Source organism: Benincasa hispida, chromosome 9 (assembly GCF_027475165.1).
Source record: "Benincasa hispida cultivar pf3 chromosome 9, pf3_genome.v1.1, whole genome shotgun sequence".
NCBI lineage: Eukaryota > Viridiplantae > Streptophyta > Magnoliopsida > Cucurbitales > Cucurbitaceae > Benincasa > Benincasa hispida.
The window spans coordinates 84,409,249-84,431,571 of NC_143486.1; the positions used below are offsets into that span (position 1 = coordinate 84,409,249).

The 22,323-nt window shown below is 33.4% G+C and overlaps 2 protein-coding genes across 2 annotated transcripts; both read left to right on the top strand.

The window, feature by feature from the left end:
* Nucleotides 1-1,610: 1,610 nt before the first annotated feature.
* LOC150034134 (uncharacterized) lies at nt 1,611-2,084 on the top strand. Its single transcript, XM_090317243.1, has one exon. The coding sequence runs from the start codon at nt 1,611-1,613 to the stop codon at nt 2,082-2,084; it is 474 nt and encodes a 157-aa protein (XP_090173369.1).
* A 7,169-nt stretch (nt 2,085-9,253) lies between these two features.
* LOC120084917 (putative receptor-like protein kinase At1g80640) lies at nt 9,254-15,356 on the top strand. Its single transcript, XM_090317244.1, has 10 exons — nt 9,254-9,458; nt 9,653-9,811; nt 9,912-10,138; nt 11,205-11,337; nt 12,136-12,202; nt 12,405-12,501; nt 14,211-14,232; nt 14,425-14,543; nt 14,739-14,828; nt 15,076-15,356. Exons 2-10 carry the CDS (start codon nt 9,679-9,681, stop codon nt 15,208-15,210), a joined length of 1,023 nt encoding a protein of 340 aa, XP_090173370.1. The 5' UTR covers nt 9,254-9,458; nt 9,653-9,678; the 3' UTR covers nt 15,211-15,356.
* The last annotated feature ends 6,967 nt before the right edge of the window (nt 15,357-22,323 follow it).

Below are 22,323 nucleotides of genomic sequence, written 5' to 3' on the forward strand. Positions count from 1 at the left end.
TGTTAAGCAGGCTCAACGACACTTTCAGTCAGAACTTATCCCCTAGATTGAGGTTGAGGTCAATAAGTTGATTGAGGCTGGGTTCATTCACGAAGTTAAATATCCAACATGGATAGCCAACATTGTCTCGGTTAGAAAACATAATGGACAGCTTTGTGTTTGCGTAAACTTTCGCGACCTAAATAGCGCATGCCCGAAAGATGATTTTCCATTGCCCATCACAAAAACCATGGTCGATGCGACAACGGGACATGAGGCCTTATCCTTTATGGTTGGATCTTTCGGGTATAACCAGATACGAATGCCCTCGTAGACGAGGAAATGACGACATTTCGAACCCCAAAAGGGATATATTGTTACAAGGTAATGCCCTTCGAGTTGAAGAGCGCCGACACTACTTATCAACGTGCCATGCAGAATTTGTTTGACGATATGTTGCACAAACACGTGGAGTGCTATGTGGATGACCTTGTGGTCAAGACCAAGCAACGACATGACCATTTGAAAGATCTAAGAACCGTGTTCGATCGCCTACGAAAGTACCAGTTGAAGATGAACCCCCTCAAATGTGCGTTCAGCGTAACTTTAGGAAAGTTTCTGTTCTTCGTTGTGAGACATCGAGGTATAGAGATAGACCAATCCAAGATCGATGCCATCCAGAAGATGCCAAGGCCAAGGAATCTACATGAGTTGAGAAGTTTGCAGGGACGTCTGGCCTACATCCGGAGGTTTATTTCTAACTTGGCAGGACGGTGTCAACCCTTTCAAAGACTGATGAGAAAGGGAGAGAAATTCGAATGGGATGAGGCCTGCCAGAATGCTTTCGATAGCATAAAGAGGTACCTGATTAGCCCTCCTGTCTTAGGAGCCCCAGTAGCGGGCAAGCTGTCGATACTATCCATTGCAACGCAAGAGAGATCATTGGGGGCATTATTGGCACAAGAAAGAGAAAAGGGAAAAGAACGCGCTCTCTATTACTTAAGTAGAACCCTAAATGGAGCTGAGAGCAATTATTCCCCTATAGAGAAGACGTGTCTTACGCTCTTCTTCGCCATAGATAAGTTGAGACACTACATACATGCCTTCACAGTCCACTTAATTGCGAAGGCTGATCCCATCAAGTACATCTTGTCCAGGCCGATCATCTCGGGAAGTTTAGCCGAGTGGGAAATCATGCTTCAATAATACGACATTGTTTTTGTACCGCAAAGGGCAGTTATAGGGCAGACATTGGCTGATTTCCTAGCAGATCACCCAGTTCCATCGGATTGGGAGTTAAGTGAAGACTTGCCCGATGATGAAGTTCTCTTCACAGAAACCTCAGGGCCGTGGGTCATGTTCTTTGACGGAGCGACATGAAAAAGTGGTACGGGAGCAGGTATCGTCCTCATTTCGCCAGAAAAGCACATGCTGCCTTATAGCTTCGCACTTGCCGAGTTATGCTCAAACAATGTCGCTGAATACCAAGCCTTGATAATTGGTCTCCAAATGGCCTTAGAGATTGAAGTAGCTTGTATAGAAATCTTCAGTGACTCAAAGTTGATAATCAATCAACTCTTATGTCAGTACGAGGTGAAACATGATGACTTGAATCCCTACATCGCCAGTTGATGGGGAAGTTCGAAAGCGTGGCGTTGGAACATGTCCCAAGGACAGAGAACAAGAAAATGGATGCCTTGGCAAACTTAGCCACTGCCTTAATGGACTTGGATAATGTGCCCCTTAATATATCGCTTTGGCGGAAATGGGTTGTACCTCCGGTTGGGACTACATATAGGGAAACGAATGTGATATCAGTCTATCTAATCAACAAGGAAGACTGGCGGCAGCCCATCATAAATTACCTTGAGCATGAAAGGCTCCCAGATGACCCCCGTCATAAAATCGAGGTTCGTAGGAGGGCCGCGCATTTCATTTACTATAAAGGGATCCTATACCGTCGATCCTTTGAAAGACTTGTCCTTCGATGCCTCAGTAAAGAAGAGTCAGCGAAGGCTTTGGAGGAAGCACACTCAGGCGTATGTGGCGCGCATCAAGCTGGACCAAAGCTACAATTCCAGTTGAAAATAATGGGTTACTATTAGTGGGGAATGGTCCAAGACTCAATGGATTATGCAAGGAAATGTGAAGCCTGTCAATATCACGCGAATTTCATTCATCAACCACCCGAGCCTCTACATCCAACCATAGCCTCGTGGCCTTTCAAAGCATGGGGGCTTGATCTGGTCGGCCCTATAACACCTAAGTCATCAGTAGGGCACTCGTATATCCTTGCAGCCACTGACTACTTCTCAAGATGGGCCGAGGCTATCGCGCTAAGGGAAGCTAAGAAAGAAAACGTGGTGGATTTTATCTGAACTCATATCATTCATCAGTACGGTATTCCTCATCGGATCGTGACGGATAACGGAAGATAATTCTCCAACAGTTTGATGGACAGGTTGTGTGAAAAATTCAAATTCAAGCAGTACAAGTCATCCATGTATAACGTCGCAGCAAATAGGTTGGCTGAGTCATTTAACAAGACATTGTGCAACCTACTGGAAAAAAAAAAAATTGTTTCCAAGTCAAAGAGAGATTGGCAGGAGAAGATCGGTGAAGCGTTGTGAGCTTATCGCACCACTCATCGTACCCCTACAGAAGTCACCCCGTACTCTCTTGTTTATGGGGTAGAAGCTGTCCTTCCTATGGAAAGAGAAATTCCATTGCTAAGAATGGCAGTGCAAGAAGAGCTCACTACAGAGGACAATGCCAAACTACGGCTCCAAGAGTTGGAAGCACTATATGAAAAACGATTAGAAGCTCAATAAGCGTTGGAATGTTACCAGGCACGAATGTCTAAAGCCTTCGATAAGCATGTAAAGCCTCGGTCCTTTCAAGTCGACGATCTAGTACTTGCCGTAAGGAGACCAATTATCACAACAAGACATATGGGGAATAAGTTTACACCTAAATGGGATGGGCCCTACATCGTCAAAGAAGTCTATACAAACGGAGCGTACAAGATAGTTGATCAAGATGGGCTAAGAATTGGTCCAATCAACGACAAGTTTCTCAAGAAGGTTTACGCTTAACAAATGTGTAAAAAAAAAAAAAACACTTGAACTACGTCATGATTTAATCCCTTTCTTTAAAGGTACGAAGGAAACTTAAAGAAATTTAAGTCTAGTCCATCAGAAGAGGTACAACAACCACGCAAATATGATACTACAAGATTGATGTTGATCATCCCCATTAAGGAATGACACTCCAGATTGAAATGTTAATCCCTATTGGGGGCAACATAACGGATTGAAGAAGTTCGTCCCTCGTAAGGAGCTAGCACAGTAAATAAAAGGCACACTTGGAATGCACTTTGCTTCCTCTTCAAAATCAAACTCGGATGCTCTTCCATCTTCAAGTTCAGAGGTTTCGTCGATGTTTCATCTTCATGCTCAAGTCTGGAGGCTTTTCAATGGCATCTTCATGCTCAAAGTCGCGAAGTCGAGCTCAATGTGAAGATTCATCGATGCTTAGTCAAACTCAAGTGCGGAGGATTTACGGATGCTTCAAGCTCAAATGTAGAGGATTCACCGATTCTTCAAGCTCAAGTGCAGAGGATTCGTCGATGCTTCATCAAACTCAAATGCGGAGGATTCGTCGATGCTTCATCAAACTCAAATGCGGAGGATTTGCCGATGCTTTGTCGAACTCAAATGTGAAGGTCTCGTCGATGCTTCTCCATCTTCAAGTTCAGAGGCTCCATCGATGCTGCTCCATCTTCAAGTTCAAGATTGGCGTGCATGACCCCCACTTCCATCTTCAAGTTCAAGATTGACGTGCATGGCCCCACATCCATCTTCAAGTTCAAGATTGGTGTGCATGGCTCCACTTCCATCTTCAAGTTCAAGGTCGGTGTGCATGGCTCCGCTCCGTCTTCAAGTTCAAGGTCGATGTGCATGGCTCCGCTCCATCTTTAAGCTCAAGATCGGTGTGCATGGCTTGGCTCCATCTTCAATGAGCCAGTCTACAAAATCATGATGCAGCTTCGCTTCATCTCCAAAGTCTGGCATGGTTCACTACATCTTCAAATTCATGGCGTGGCTTCGCTTCATCTCCAAACTGATGGCGCGACTTTGCCTCATCTTCAAAATGTTGGCGCAATTTCGCATTATCTCCAAAGTCTGGCGTGGTTCGCCTCATCTTCAAAGTTGTGGCGTGGCTTCGCTTCGTCTCCAAACTGATGGCGCGACTTCGCTTTATCTTCAAAGTCATGGTGCGGTTTTGTTTCCTCTCCAAAATGTTGGTACAACTTCACCCCTTCTCCAAAATTGGTGTAGCTTCGCTTCCTCTAAAAAAATGTGGGTGTGGTTCCACCTCATATGGGAGATCAAGTTTGGTTTGCCAAGCTCTACCTCATATGCGATGACAACTCTAGTCCGTCCGACTCTGCCTTGTACGCGAGATCGACTCTAGCCAACCTAACTCCGCTCAAAAGCTTGATGGCATATTCTTCTCATCTTCAAAGTTTGATGGCATATTCGCCTCTTCCTCAATACTCAATGACATATTTCTTTTATCTTCAAATTTTGATAAAGGAGTAACATAACAAGGTAGACTTTATCGAGATCCTCCCTAGGGTGAAAGCATGAGAGAGTTGTAAGCCTTGTAGGGCCCCTCCCATGACGTTCAAGATATGCGAACGGTGCTACAAGGTAGACCTTATCGGGATCCTCCCTAGGGTGAAAGCATGAGAGGGTTGTAAGCCTTGCAGGGCCCCTTCCATGACATTCAGGATATGTAAATGGTGCTACAAGGTAGACCTTATCGGGATCCTCCCTAGGGTGAAAGCATGAGAGAGTTGTAAGCCTTGCAGAGCCCCTCCTATGACATTCAGGATATACAAACGGTGCTACAAGGTAGACCTTATCGGGATCCTCCCTAGGGTGAAAGCATGGGAGAGTTGTAAGCCTTGCAGGGCTCCTCCCATGACGTTTAGGATATGCAAACGGTGCTACAAGGTAAGACCTTATCGGGATCCTCCCTAGGGTGAAAGCATGGGAGAGTTGTAAGCCTTGCAAGGTCTCTCCCATGACGTTCAGGATATGCGAACGGTGCTACAAGATAGACCTTATCGGGATGCTCCCTAGGGTGAAAGCATGGGAGAGTTATAAGCCTTGCAGGGCCCCTCTTATGACGTTCAGGATATGCGAACGGTGCTACAAGATAGACTTTATTGGGATGCTCTCTAGGGTGAAAGCATGGGAGAGTTGTAAGCCTTGCAAGGCCCTTCCCATGACGATCAGGATATGTGAACGGTGCTACAAGGTAGACCTAGACCTTATCGGGATCCTCCCTAGGGTGAAAGCATAGAAGAGCTGTAAGCCTTGCAGGCCCCTCCCATGACATTCAGGATATGCGAACGGTACTACAAGGTAGACCTTATCGGGATCCTCCCTAGGGTGAAAGCATGAGAGAGTTGTAAGCCTTGCAGGGCCCCTCCCATGACGATCATCCTACAAAAGACGCGATTGTACTCCCTTTAGTTGTGCTTTAGCTCCTACAAAAAAGTAAGGGGGACAAATTAGTAAACCTACGCGCAAAAAAAAAAAAAAAAAAAAAAAGGCAAGTAAAGGAAAAAAAAAAAAAGAAAGAAAGAAAGAAAGAAAAAAGGAAAAAAAGAGAAAAAAATACGAAATTTTCTTTTAAAAAAAATGAAAGAACAATAGAAAAAGGAGAGAAAGGAAAGATTAGAAGAAGATGGGGATAAAGATAATGGAGGGGTTTGGGTCCTATTTATAGAGGTTCCCTGGGTTCCATAACAAATTTGGAAATCCAAATCAAATAAAAGATTTGATTTAAAATATTAGATTTTTTTTTATCATATTTTCCAATTTGATTCTATCCTAATTTTAAATTAAATTAAACAAATTTCCTATTTAATTTAATCTTATTAGATTTTGTCCTCAAATTTATCTTCAATTAAGATTTGGACATATTCTAAATTTTATTCAAAGTCAAATTTAAATTTGGATAAAATCATAAATTAAAATCGGACTATATTCCAAATTTTATTCAAAATCAAAATTATTCAAATTGAGATTAAATTGCAAATAAAATCTCAAATTAAAATTTGGGCATATTCCAAATTTTATCCCACCTAAATCACCAAATCATACTTTTATCCCAAATTATTAAGTCAAATTAAAATTTGGGCATATTCCAAATTTTACCCCAAATCCAAATCATCAGACTTTTATCCTCAAATCAAATTATTAAGGATAAAATCTCAAATTAAAATTTGGGCATCTTCCAAATTTTATATCAAATTCATCTAAATTTAGATTCTAAATCAAGTTGTGGGAAAGATCTAAAATTCATCCCGAATTAAAATTTGACCATATTCTGAATTCAAGTATCCTATTGAGCGGATAAGAAAAAAAATCATCTTTTATTAAAATTTGGGCATATCCCAAATTTTATCTTAAATCCAAATCAAATTAAATTGGACAAAGCTAAAATATTTTCATAAATTTGGCAATATTCCAAAATTTATCCCAAATTCAAGTTAAACTTATGTACTAAATTCATAGTTTGACTGACACATCGGTCAAATTCAATAACAAATATATTTGGATTTTGATTCCAACTTTATATTTTTCGAGATTTAGGGGCACTTGTTGAATGATAAATTTTAGACCAATCACAAGTTGCCACGTCATTTACTAAATTAATGATAAAATTTCAAATCATTAAATTTGGGCTCAATTAGGACTTGAATATGTCCTGAATTGGAGTTGAAGACAAATTTCGATGACGCCATGTGGTTTTATCATGATAGTTGAATCAGATAAGATTAATTTGACCCAATTTGATATTATTATTTGGGTCAAAGTCCAACTAAGTAAAAAAAAATAGGCTGAATTTGACCCAAATGTCAAATCAGGCCTAAATTTGATTAATTGAGCCCAAAGGCCAACCCCATGGACTAACCAAGCCCAAGTCCAACTAAAGGCCAGACCTTGGATCAACCAAGCCCAAACTCACTTGTGAACTCTAGATAAGCTCTCCTCATTTGGAGGGGTGGACAATTCTATACTCGAGAGAGCTTATAGGGAAAGAAAACTCCTTGACTCCTGAAGTTGATCACACCTAAAGACTGAAGTCCTTTGAAGATACAAGCATTTTCTACACATTCAGAGAGTCCAGATAATTCATCAACAAGCAAGTATTCTTTCAAGACTCTACTCCTAGAAGACAGAAGACACTTGAAGACACAAAAAAGACTCTTCTAGGACTTCTACTTCAAGAACGTTCGGTGCTTTTCTTCTTCAAGTCAAGCATATTCATCAAACTGAGAGAGAATTAGAGGATCAAGTATTAGAGATCGAACCACATCACATCAAATCAACTTTAATATCAAACACCAACTCAAGTTCAACTCCATGAAACAAGTTTCTTCGGAAGCCTCGTGCGAACATTTTTTTTTTCTAACTGTTTTTTTGTTTCTAAATAAAAAAAGGATAATTTTTGTTTATTTAATTAAGAAAAAACTACACACCAATTATGGCTCAACTGACTTACTTGAGCTTAAATTTAAAAATACTAAAAGAAGCTATAAACCTCTATTTATTTATTTATTATTATTTTTTGTAATATATATATATATATATATCAAAATTACTAGGGAAAATTTGTTATTCAAATATATATATTTTTAATTATTATTGTTTTAAATTTTATTTTATAGATCCTTTTGGCCCTAGTCCACTTTATCGTGCTTGTCTTTATTGTAGAGGTTCGAAAATGTTAAATTGTGAGTATTTTTCTTTTAGTATATATATATATGTCGCCTCCTAATTTTGAATTTAATTTTTATTTGATCAATAAATTTTAAAATATTATGCTTTGAGTCATTAAATTTTAAGTTTGATTTCGATTTAGTCCCGAAGATTTAAAATATTATATTTTTATCATTGAAATTTGAATTTTGTTTCAATTTAGTATCGATTTTTCACTAAATATCCTCTTTCTTTTTTTTAGTATTAATGATATTAATTAATGAGAAATTTTCATAGATAGAAAAAAATGTCAAATTAATTACATAAATAGCAAAAAAAAAAAAAAACATCAATAGACATTTATAGATTTCTATCAACGTCTATGATTTAATATCAGTGATAGACTTGTATTAGTTTCTATCAAAGAATATTAAAATTTTCTATTTTGTGTAAATAGTTTCTCTTATTTATTTAAAATTTTCTTAATTAATTTAAGACAAGTATGATTAATTAAGTTTCATTATTCTTCATCTCCATTAAAATTATTTTAAAGCTTCACTTCATTATTCAAAACCATTCAATAGACATTAACAATAAAAATTGAAAGTGTGTATTTAGTTAAAAATCAAAGTTAAAAACGTAAACAATGAAATCTAGGGCAAAAATGAAACAAAACTCAAAACTCAAATGTTAGAGGGAAAATTAAAACATTTTGAAAAGAGACTAAATTAAAATAAAATCAGAAAATTAATGGCCAAAAGGTAATTTTTTTCCCTCTTCTTTTCATTTCCATATTCTCTTCGTCATTACTTATTTTAGAATATTGTAACTCAAATAACGGAATGCGAATTTGTTTGATTATTATTTATTCTCTTGCTTTTATTTTGAATATTCATTTTTCTGATAATTTTTTTTATCGTCTTTTGTCCTCTACATGGATAAGATAGTATTTGAAAAATATTGTGGTCATTAAATTTTTAAATTTTCAAATCATCTCTTGAACTTATGAAATTATTATGAACATCTCTTGGTATAATTAGTTTTAAAGAGTAATTAAAGAAATATTTTTAAGTTCAAAATTTTGTATAATTTGTTGGCAATATTATACTGGTAGTGTACATGCAAATTAATTATGGCCCAATGGCCCATGGGAAAAGATTGGGCTAGAAACAAAAAAGGGCTTCAGGCCCATTTTTGACAATTTTTTTTAATTTTAAATTTCTATTATTAATAATAATAATTATTATTAAGATATAGGCACATGGGCGGAGATGACTCATCTCTATCTCAATTTAGCTTACGTGGAGGTTTCTTCTTTCGTTCTTTCTCCCATTTCCTTTACAAAGGGTAATATATAACAAAGTTGAAGGGTAAATTTGTAATAAGTTGGTTTATTTTTGCAATTTTCGTAGAAAATTCAAATTGGAACATGAAAGCGAAACAAGCAGTCCCTCCCTTTTATTACAAAACCATCTCTCCTCTCACCCATTTCTGAAACTCATCAGATTTCGCCATTTTCACCCTAGCAAGAAGAAGAAGAAGAAGAAGAAGAAGACCAATCAATGGCGATGCCCCATCTTGGTTGGTGTTATACAGCCATCGGTCCCCCTTTTTTTTTCTCCATTTCTCCATCACTTCCTCTTTCGTCTCCATCAATCTCTCCCATTTCTTCTTCTTCAACCGCCGCTCATTCACTCGGTAGGTACATTAATTACATTAATTACACATTGCAATCTAATTTCGTTTTCTATATTCTATCTTCCGCACCAAGAAACATCCCATTCTCAAACCCCTAATCCTTCTTTTCCCCTAATTTGAAATTTCTGACATAAATTCGTTTGTTCTATTCTCCGAATTGCTCATTAACGTCTCATTTAAATTTTGAGGTGAAGAACATCATCGACATCACAATCGTTAGATGGAAGCTCGTACGAAAATGGCAGTGGCTGTAGCTGTATTTTGCTCTTCCCTGCTTATCGCCGCTTTGTTTTCATTGCTCTGGTTGTGGATTCACCGGAAAAGGAGAAACGCTGGTAAAAGCAAAGGCAAAGGTAACCCTAGAATCTGAAATCTGTGTTAAGATCATTCATTCAAATGGATTATTTAGAAATATCTGAAAAAGAGTGTGTGTGTGTGTGTGTGAATCATAAGATGCGAAGAAGGGGATTGGATTAACTCCATTTGTGATTGGGGAGAAGGGACGTTTGTCATTGATTGATTTCAAAGTACTGGAGAAAGCTACTGGGAATTTTGAGGAGGGCAATGTATTGGGTGAAGGTGGATTTGGGAGAGTTTATAAGGCTTTGTTGGATGATAATTTGGTTGTGGCTGTGAAGAAGATTGATTGCAGTGGCTCCCAAGCTGACAGAGAATTTGAGGTGATGCCTTTCTCGTTGGGTTTAATTATAAAATATGCCCTCAAACTTTGTCATTTGTTTAAAAAATATACCTATGCTTCTCTCACAAGTATTTCAAAAATATGTTTAGGAGAACTGAGATATAAAATGATGTGATAGTCACCTAAAAAAAATTAAATCATTATATTGTCATCGCCACGTAATTTTAAATCTCGATTTTTGTTCAGTTTTAGAGTATCTATATTTTAAAAGTAGTTTTAAAACGTCTATAAAAGTTGAAGAATGATATTACAATTTTTGAAAGTATAGAGATATTTTCGAAATAAAAGACAAAGTTGAAGGTATTTGAGTTTGATATGCAATTCATTTGTTTTTTTAACTATCCAAATCCTAAACCTCAACTGTTCAACTAAAATTTAGCCAAAAAAAAGTGTCAAATTACAAGTTTTCGTAATCTGATCTTTAAGGTATGTCTATTTGACACTTTAACTTTAAAAGGGACTAATAAGCATTTCAACTTGAACTTTTAATTTTATATTCTTTTTTTATTATGTTTAATAAGTCTTTGATTAACAAGACACATCTACTAAAGATAAAATTGAAAGCTACAAGCCTATTAACATAAAATTCAATTTTGTATTGAAATAAAATTTTTAAAATTTTGAAATACCTTGAAATCTAATCAACACAAAATTAATGGGCTTAATAGACACAAATTCGATAGTTCAATGATCTATTAGATACGTTTTAAAAGTTCATAGACTAAATAGAGGGAAGAAACTGAACCAATTGATTTTTTATTTTTGAATTTTGAAAATTAGGTTTGCTTTCTTATAATTTCTTTACTATAATTTTAACATTTTTTAACTAAACATTTGAATTCTTAACAAATTACAAAAACAAAACAAAATTTAAGTTTGGTTTCTTTTTAATCTTATTTTTCAAAAACCAAAGAATTATCAGGACTAGAAAAAAACATTATAAGTATTTAAGAATTTAGATAATTATTGTTATTATTATTATCGTTGTTCTTTTTTTTGTTTTAAAAAAAATTGAATTGGAATATTTGATTTTATTTTTGATGCAGAACGAAGTTAATATATTGAGCAGTATTCATCATCCGAATATTATTTGCCAATTGGGATGTAGCAGTGAGGGAGACACAAAGTTGATTGTTTATGAGCTCATGGAGAATGGATCTCTAGAAACTCAACTGCATGGTAATTCTTTTCTTATTTTCAAATTTAATTTAATTCTTCTTTGAGTTTTGTATCTAATTGTTTCCTTAGTATCTAATAAGGAAATGATATTTTAGGTCTCGTTTGGTAATCACTTAGTTTTTAATTTTTGTTTCTGAAAATTAAGCCTATACCATCTACATTTCTTACAATAATTTACATCTTTATTAAGTACAATGGTTCAATTCTTAGCCAAATTTCAAAGACAAAAACAACTTTTAGTTCTCAAATTTTGGCTTGGTTTTTTAAACCATCGGTAAAAAAGAGATAACAAAAGAAGAAATTTGGAGATAGAAGTAGTATCCATAGACTTAATTTTTAAAAATAAAAATAAAAAACAAAATGGTTACCAAAAGGACCTTAGTTATATGCTTAATAGATTCCTAACTTTAACCTAAATCAACATCATCCTTATATATTATATCGAAAATATTATTTAAGCATTTTATTAAAAATATATGTATTTTTTTTTAATGAAAAGAACAAATAAAAAATGCATTAATTGTTATTATTAATCTTTTTTTAAAAAAAAAAAATCGTTCCAAATCTATTTTTTACTTGCCTAAAAAAGTATGTTTTTACCCATTTGAAACTAGAGGTTGGCAACTCGGCATGTGGTATGTGATGCATTTTTACCGTTGCAAAGAGCGTGCATTACTTAGTCTCAATTTTAGCATCAACTGAAATAATAAATAAAATATCAGGACTAAAATATATGATTCAATCCTTTATTTATTTATCTTATTTTTAATTTTTGTAAGTTGAAAATTGATGGCGCAGGGCCCTCCTCTCGTGGTTCGGCCTTAAGTTGGCACATGCGGATGAAGACTGCTCTCGATGTTGCAAGGCATGTCCCTTGCTTCCCTTTTATTAACAACTTCTAATTTTAATTATTTTAAAAAATGTTTGGATTTATTTGATAACGATTTTATATATTTAACATGCAATTCTTGGAAGCATCTCTTTCTCTTCATCTATTACCAAGAAATTCTTCAAATTTAAATTATGTATAAAATAATGCAAGGCTAAGGAACGTTATGAATGAGCAGAGGATTAGAATACCTTCATGAGCATTGCAAGCCTTCAGTTATTCATAGAGATTTGAAGACTTCCAACATCCTTCTCGATTCCAACTTCAACGCTAAGGTACTTCCTCTTCCTATTTTTGTTCTTTCTAGACTTCACATTATCATCCCTTTTATAATTTTTTTTTTTTTTTTTTGAGCATTTGGCACATTGAGTCACTTATTATAGTTCGTAAAAATTAATTTAAAATTTATTGAAAATACATGGAATAAAATTGAATAAACTTCAAAATATAAACACGAAAATGGTATTTTCACCTTATTATTATTGTTAAGTTACAAGTTTAGTTTATGAACTTCTAGCTTTGTGTCTATTTTGTCAATTTTCAATTTTGTATTCAACATCTTGGACGTAAGTTTTTTTTTTTTTTTTTTTAAGTTTAGGCCATTAGACAATTTTAAATACCATAGGGATCTACAAACACAAAATATGAAAGTTGAGAAACATATTGGACGTAAGTTTAATAACTTATTAGACAGACTAATATAATTTAAGTCTTATTTGGTAATCATTTATTTTTTTTGTTTTTCTTAATTTTTATTAAAATTAAGTCCATTGGTTTCTATTTTTTGTTCTCTACATTTTAGGAGTATTTTCGAAATCAAATACAAAATTTAAAAACTTAAAAAAAAGTAGATGATTCAAATGAAAAATAAAAAATCAAATAATTATCAAACAAATCTTAAAACTTATTAGGAAAGAAGGGTCTGATTCAATACAAGGGCGTAGGATTAATAATGGCACCCCGGATGGGGGTTGCCCGTAGAAATTTTATGATATTAAATTTTGATGATTAAATGATATACTCTTGTGGGGGCGTGTGTTAGTACTTAGTATTAAAGGCCATCTGTTTCATAAATGCATGTCTAATTTCAATACATTTATCATGGCTCTTGTACTCTTAAAAATGAACCTTACTGTTTTCTTATTTTATCTCATTATTTTTACTCGTTCCGATTCAGCCCAACTTAATTCATCCGGTTCGTTCAGTTTGACTTATAAACTTATTTGAGTTATGTTTGGTTTAATTCATACATATAGTGATTTTTTCTCCTATAAATTAACATTGCATTTATGAGTTTTTTCCTGAAAATTTGTGTTGAGATCTTACTGATAGGATCACACATTTTAGAAATGCTAGGACTAAAAATGAATATGGTTGATCAAAATAAAAATAATTAATTTTGAAAGTACATTTATCAAAATAAATTTTAATTCAATTTTAAATTTTGGCCAGATAATGTTAGATATGGTTGTAAATATTGCGAGTTAATTATTTAACTAAAAGTTTTATTAATTTTCAAATTCTTACTTACCATATATGAGCGTAAACATTTATATATATATATATATATATAAACATGTATAAACTTATGTATCAAAAAAATATTGTTTTATTTTTAATCGAAGGAAGTTTTTCGTTAAAAAAATGAAAAATGTTTGAAAGTTTAAGAAATAAAGAGAAATAGATAAAATAAAAGTAAGACAGACTTATAATAGAATAGTATTTTCTTTTGGTTTTAAAAACACTTCTTTGAATTTGGTGAAGCTAACAATTTAATTTCCAAACTTTAGTTTGGTTATGATTTAATTCATATACTTTCAAAAATATAATAATTTAGACCCTAAACTTTAATAAGTTATAATTTAGTCCTTCATAGTTTACAATTTATAAGGATTTGGTCCATATTGTGAAATTTTTATCAAACTTAAATGTCAATTTTCTTCTGACTTTGTCTTCATAGTTTATAAGTAAATTTAATTTTCAGATAGTTTATGAATCTAACACACGTAAAAGATCACATAACATGATACTAATAACTTTTACAATAGGAACTAAATTGTTACAAATTGTAAAGTAGTGGAACTAGAACCTTAGTTATTAGAGTATAGGGATCAAAAGTGTATTCTAACCTAGTTTTTATTTATTATTTATATGGGTTTTTTTCCCCTAAGGATGTATAATGAATGTTTTATTAGCAGGAAGATTAACAGAAAAAAGTGATGTGTATACATTTGGAATTGTGGTACTGGAGCTTCTGCTAGGAACAAGGCCAATGGAGAAACTGCCAACACCACAATCCCAATCTTTCATCACATGGGTAAACCCTTTAAAAGCTTCAACACCTATACCTAACTCAATTTAGTGAATTCATTACATTTTTTCCCTATTATTTTTGTTTAAAGTTTAATGTTTAATCTCTCTCTCTCCCTATCTATATATATATATATATATATATAATCAATATAAATTATATAGCAAAATAATAATGGATATAATGGAAATGACAATGCAGGCAATGCCTCAACTCACAGACAGATCAAAGTTACCAAACATAGTAGATCCTGTTATTAGAAATACTATGGATCTCAAGCACTTATATCAGGTTCGTTTCTTTCATTTTTGGAGTGTTGTTTCTTAGCTTAATTTAATTTGTCTAAATTTAATCGCTAAACTTAGTATGATATTGATGTTTATTATTTAGTTAAATTTTACAAATTGACCCTTAACTCACCTAAATATTAATCGAGCCAATTAACGAAGCCAACAAAATTAAAATTATAGGGATCAAATTGAAAGTAGATTGAAATATATGATATGGGTGTGGTTATTACATTACCGTTGTCCATTAGGTTGCTGCAATGGCTGTTTTGTGTGTACAAGGAAAACCAAGCTACAGACCTTTAATTAAAGATGTTCTACACTCGCTGGTTCCCCTTGTTCCCATGGACCTTGGAGGTACCCTAAGATTTAACCCACACCAATGATCACCACTTTTTTTTTTGTTCATTTTTTTTCAATTTATGTAAAAAGATATGGACTTTTTGAGGTCATTTCACTTGATAATTATTCTGTATTTGAGATTTTCTTAAATGCAGTATCAATGAATTAAATAAAAATACAAAGAATCAAATTGATAGTCTCTTGTTTTAATCTATTCATCTTCCTCTATTTTTCTTGACTTTGGTATAATCTTTGGAGAAAATAATTTTATTTAAGTGACCGGCTGATCTTTAATGAAATAAAATAAAAATAAAAATACTATCATTAACAAGTCTTCAACCTTAGTTTGTACGATTATATATTAATTGATTCTCAAGAAATGTGAAGTTCTTGATCTAAAAAGAAATTTGATGTAAACAATGCATAACATTGTAACATCTCGAATCTTAGGAAGATTTAAGTTAATTATCTAAAATTATTAAGTTTAAATTTTCCTTTTATTTGAAAAATTTAGATTAAATTGAAATAATTGAAAAACTTTTATTGGTTAAATTGATTAGATATTCGAGCCGATTATCTTGAAAATATTGAATTTTGCTTCCTTTTATTTTGGATTTTAAGGCCAACTTAAAAATAATAATAAAATTAAAAGAGATAATTAATTTCATGTGATTTTGAATTGATTTAAATATTTGGAAAATTTTAATTTGTATCAAATTGATGATCTACCCTTTAATTTTGGTTTTTGAAGCCTAAATTAAGATAATTTGAAAAGTTAATTGATTTATAAATTTAATAGAATCTTTAGAGATTTTGGAGATGTTGTGATAAAATATTTTATTTATCTTTCAAAATTGGAAAAGATTTTTTTTTTCGAAATCAAATGAGAGTGAAAAGAGGTAAAAAATTAGGGAGAAAGCAATTTGGTTTTTCAGTGGCAGCTAACACAAAATTGTCGATTGCTGGAGTTTGAATCATTGGATCATGCTCAAATTTGGTCAATCTGTTTGAGACATATAGAGTTTCATTTTGAACGGTTGGATCGTTGTTTGAAGCTCTAGTTTGTTCGTAATCGCTGCTGAATTAAATCTTTAAAACTAGAAATTCCCCTTCTCTCTCACTCTCGCAAACCCGTCCAACAGCAACACCCACTGCCTATCTATGGTAGCCACGAGCCGACGCGCCATCAGTCGCCACTGTCTGATCTTTGCCGGAATCTTGAGAAAAATCTTGGATTCCAGATTTGGAAGTTTTGAGGCATTGACCATCAAGTTAGAGACTATTTTTTTCGTTTTGTAGAAAATTGGTAAAGATAGGTAAGTTTTTGGTAAGTTGTTGGTTGGTTGTTCTTTTGGATTGAGAGTAATAGTGGAAAATTTAAGTTGTTGATTTTGGATTTAATTTTGATCAGATTGGCTAATTGAATCAAGTTTTAGAATTTATCTTGGACCAAGTCACAACTTTGGGTTGATTCAAGTTCTCCAAAGGTTTTAAGGAATTATTTGCGTGGACTTTTGTGACCAAGTTGAGGCAAGGCGACCTAGATTAGACCTATGAAGTAACTTGGTTGACTCTGGAGCATGATTTTGTTTGATATTATGTTTTGCTAGTTGAATGGTGGTTACAAGTATTATGAGCATGTTAAAATTTCTAATCACTACTGATATTATGTATGTGATGCATGAATAGACTAATAGAGCGATTTATTGTCTCGCCTTAACGCATGTTATTATTATGTCTGACGGCGTGCCTACGGACCGCTAGACATGCGTGAACCGACAAGTTTACGTTCATGTTATTATCCTGTTTGACGGTGTGCCTACGGACCGCTAGACATGCGTGATCCGACAGGTTTACGTTCATGTTATTATCATGTTTGGCGGTGTGCCTACGGGCCGCTAGACATGCATGAGTCGATGGGTTCAGGTTCATGTTATTATCATGTTTGACGGTGTACCTACGAGCCGCTAGACATGGTTCATGTTCATGTTATTATCATGTTTGACAGTGTGCTTATTGGCCGCTAGACATGCATTTCAAGGCAAGATAATACGTCTTTTGGTTTTCCTTTCATTATAAAAAAATCGATGCAACTGTATGAGCCACGGGCTATTTTTCTTTGCTCGTGGATGCATAGCCTGATCTCGATAATGGAATCACTTACTAAGTATTTTATACTCAACCTTTCTTAATTTATGTTTTTCAGGTAGTGATAGGAATGGATCGGTAGGTGACGAGAGGGACTTGTGATCATGCCATATGGGACATGTAAATCGCTTCCGCTCAATTTACGTTTTCAAGCTATTTAAAAGTTTTGATTTGAAACTCAATGTTAGTCAAAATTTTATTTGTTCAAGTTATTTTTTTTTCTTCATTATTTTAGGGGCCCCGGACAAATGCTTTACTTATTTGTTATTTATTTTGGAAAACTATGTTTATTATTTTAATGAAATTTATTTTTCTTAATGGTCAAAATATTTTGAATGTAAATGTGTAATTATGAGTAACAACCTTTATCAAAGTACTAAAAAAGGCCGGATCATTACAAACGTAATAAGGGAAAATACCTAAAAATTATAATTTGTCACTAGATCTAAAATACGTTCGAAATTGGACCAACAAAATGTAAGCAAATCGGAGCTGAAGAGAGATTAGGAGGAATATTGGGAGTGTTAAGGGACTTCCTAGAGTTGGGATTATGTGGAGTTTGGTGGATGCAATTGAGATTAGGATCTTCTAAAATTGCACTAAACGTACCAAGAGATTGAACTCAGAGTAGAAAGAAAATTGGATCGAATAAGTGAGTTTTAGTCATCTTTTTATATACAACGGGAAGATTATAGACTGGAGAATTTAAGGTCGGTTTGATAGAGAATTTAAAAGCAAAAACTTGAAATCAGATATGTGTGTTTGGCAATAGAATTCAGAAATTGGATTCTAATTTAAATAATTGTAAAATTATTATTAATTTATTCACGATCATGTTTTATGTTAAAAAAAATTGTAAAACTATTATTTTGTAATATTATATCATTTACAGAAAAAATTAAAATTTTAATCTCTATAGTTTAGAACAAGTTAAAATTTAGGTCTTATGATTCATAACTAAAATATACGCCCTATGGTTTAATAAAAGTTTTATAATAAATAATCCCTGTAGTAGTGACTAATTAAGAGGATTTCACAAACCTTAGGTACTATATATAAAGTTATATCAAACAATAAGAACTAAATTCCAAAATTTAAAATGACTACCTTTATCCAAATCATAGAGACTAAACTTAGAATTTAACGTAATTTAATTTATAATACATTACATAATACATATTTTAATTTAAAAAGAAACTTAGATTTGGTTTAAAACATAATATAATATTTTTATAAATATTTTAATCTTTATTTAATATAATTTTGTATTTTAATTTTAAAATTCAAATTATAGATACAAAAAAAACATATATATTTCAGATTTTGCACTATTTAAATCACAAAATCCAAAAACAACTTTCAAAAATAATTTTTTTTGTTGTCTACCTAATATATATATATATAAATAACACTCTTCTTTATTTTCATCTTATAATTAAAATAAATAATGTCAACTACGTATTTTACTCTCTTTGATTTTTTTTGTTGTTTTTATTTCTTAGAAAGATATTCAAATTCAAATCCAAATCCAAATTAATTTTATAAAAAAAAACTAAATCAATCTATATATCATTTGGTTGAGAAAAAAAAAAAACTATATTATTTCTTTTTAAAAGATCAAATTAATAAAAACAAAATTGACAGATTAAATAATTTCAAATTTATTTCTATTATTCACTATAAAATGGAAATCGAAATCCAAGTCTAAATCGTAATTCCATCTTATTAAACCAGAGATAAATTCATCCTATAAAGCCTACTCCCTCCTCTCGCCAAATCAAACGAACCAAATTGTTCTCTTCCCTTTCTATCGAAGCATTCATTGTTTGTTTTAAACTCCATGGAAATTCCCTCAAAGCAAGTTCTTCTCCCTTCTCGAGATGGTTCCGAGAAGATAGCCATACCTATCAAACCTCCACATAAACGACGTCTAAACAAGGGCAATCTTAGGTTTCTACGCACTGTCAAGTTCACTCGTACGGTAAATGAACATTTATTCTACGCTGGAACCTCATCCTTTGGCCCCTCGCCAACGCCAAGTTCTCTACCTCTACCAACTTTCTTAACCAAGACTAGTAATTTTAGATCAACTACAGATGGAAGTACTCGAAACTCAAGGATGCAAATGTAAATTTCATCCTTCGGCATCGTTCTCTACCTCAACTAATCTATTTAGATGAATTATAGATGGAAGAAATCAGAATTTAAGGACACGAATGTAGTACTTATAGAATGTATAGAATAGTGTACAGGGTCAAAATTATAGTTAGGAGTATTCTATAGAATTAGTATATGAGGGTTTCTCAGAAAGGTTTTTTTCTCTTTCAGAACCACCCATGAGGGTGTAGCTGTATATGATTGTGTAATGTATATTTTAAGTCTCTACACTGTAAATGATTATGATTATGAATGAAATTATGTAATGTATATTATGATTATGTAATGATTATATTAGATGGAACTTCTTGATTATCTTAAACTGTAAATGAAATTCGAATTATGCATGTAAAAGTATATTTTGGCTACACTTTTATGAATTGGCTCCACCTAAACTAAACCGATCTAACAGATTAAAAGAATATAAAGCTAAATACTAAAATGATTATATATATGCTAAGAAGTGAAAATTTGTTCCACTTGTTCCCATGGAGCTTGGAGATATCCTAATATTCAACCCACAACATGATTCCAATCACTTGATAATTTTCTCTTGTTTAAGATTTCTTAAAATCCAGTTATTAATGTAAATTAGACAAAAATACAAGAATAAAATAGATAGTCAATTCTTTTATTTCTTTGTCTTCCTCTATGTTTCTTGGTAAAATTTTTGAAGATGATTTTATTTTAAGTGACTTTGAACCGAATCCGAATGAGAAATTTTAAAAACCATACATCACTAACAAGTCTTCAACCTTAGTTTGTACAATTATATATTAATTGTAATTTGTTCTCAGGAAACGTGAAGTTCTTAATCTCAAACAAATTCAACATAAACAATGAATGCATCTAACGTAGGAAGCAAAAATACCTAAACATCATAAACTCGCATTAAATTTAAAATAAATTCAAAATTGGACCATCAAAATATAAGACAGATTGGAGCCTGAGAGAGATTAAAAAGAATTAAGTGAAAGGGTTTCTAAATCTTCTCATCCTCAAATTTAAAATCCCATACATAGGGATTTCAGCTAGAGATTTACTTCTCCGTTTCCTTTAATACAATCCTCAACTTCCTTCACACCTAAGCTCTACATACAGTCTAAAATGCAATTAAAAAACACTAATTTGATCAGATTGTCAATAAAGTTGGTATAGGGAGAGCACTTGGCAGAAGCAAGGCAATGTACACTGACGTGCCAACATCAAATAGTTCAATGAAATTTGAGTAAATGAGTTCAATTTCGATACTATCAGCCAATTCAAAACTCGAGAGCAAAGAATCCATCAAATCAATGGAATCTAAATCCTCTAGATATTATTGGTCGTCAATTACAGAGATACCACGAGTCTCTGCCTAGAGTAGTTTGGTAAATCCAATTTAGATAAAGGAGGGATTTCTATGCTGGAACCTTGCCCTTTGGCATCTCGCCACTGCCAAGTTCTCTACGTCTACCGACTTTCTTAACAATGACTAGTCTATTTAGATCAACTATAGATGGAAGTACTCAGAAGTGTAGAACAGTTGTTTGGGTTAAGTTGAAGTTATACCCCTTTAGTACTTTATAGAGGGGTATCTAGAAAAGATTTTTCTCTTTCAGAACCACCAACAAGGTTGTGGCTGAATATGATGTAATGTACAACCTAAGTCAATACTAGGATAAGCTAGTTGAAACTTCTTGATTATCTTCCACTGAAAATGAAGGTCAATTATGGATGTAAGGCCACACAATTTTATGAATTGGCTCGACCTGAACCAACCAGATTTTACAGAATAATTAAACGAATAAAAGCTAAATCCCAGGAATGACTATATCAATTCTAAGAAGGGGAGAACAGAAAGACTAACGTAACAAATTGGCCACACAATTCAATCAATTTCATAAAGAAATGCCTATCGATCTCATCCAAATCCTTAGAGAACAGAAGCAGGTAAATGCCATAAAGGTTTGGAGAAACTGCTACACCACAGATATAACCATTGATAGTAAATTCTCTCTATTCCAAAGCACTTCAAACTTGAGTGTAACGATGACTAAACAAAAATATCAGATAAACTAAATTTCAGTTGCACAAATACAAAAATAGGTCCCTGCGAAAATTCAAGTTCTCAATCTTAACAAAATCAAGGTAAATGAACATTGAAGTTATTGATTCGAAAGCACCTTAGAACCCTAGCTTGGTGCGACGCCAGTGCCTGCGCTTTGCGTTGTATCTGTAATACGATCGAAAGTAGAACGTCAGAATGTAAGACTCAAAATGGATGCGAGAGAGAGAGAAAGCCAGATTCAAAAGAAAATATAAAGATGAAATAGCGTAGGCATAATACCTGATCGTGTTGTCCGTTCTCAGGCGGATCCAGTGCGGGATTGGCCTATTCTGCCTCATCTTCTTCGCGAGCTTCTTCTTGATTCTGAAAGTCTTGTGTGACGGCTGGAGATTGGAAGAGAGGAGAAAATCGTATTACAGATTCGCAGAAGTTCAATCGTCCATTAAAGAACAATGAATAGCATCAAGTTTACGGGGAAGAAAGTTCAGAGAGAAGGATAACAATACGTACCATTTTCGAGTTCCGGCGATCGACGGCGAGCTTGGAAGCAGACGGCGGGATAAAGAAAAACCCTATTAGTAGCGAACAACCTTTATACACTCCATTGTAAAGGGAAATCGAAACTTTGCCCGCGGGCGGCCCAATCGGATGTCGACTGTCGGTTAATGGGCTCCGGATTGGGCCGAACTCCACCAAAGTTATACCACGTTTACTAATCCATAATGAAAATCGGTGTAATCTTAATAGAATTCATTGATAAATTAATTGTAATGGACTATAATTACAAATGAGATGTTTGAGA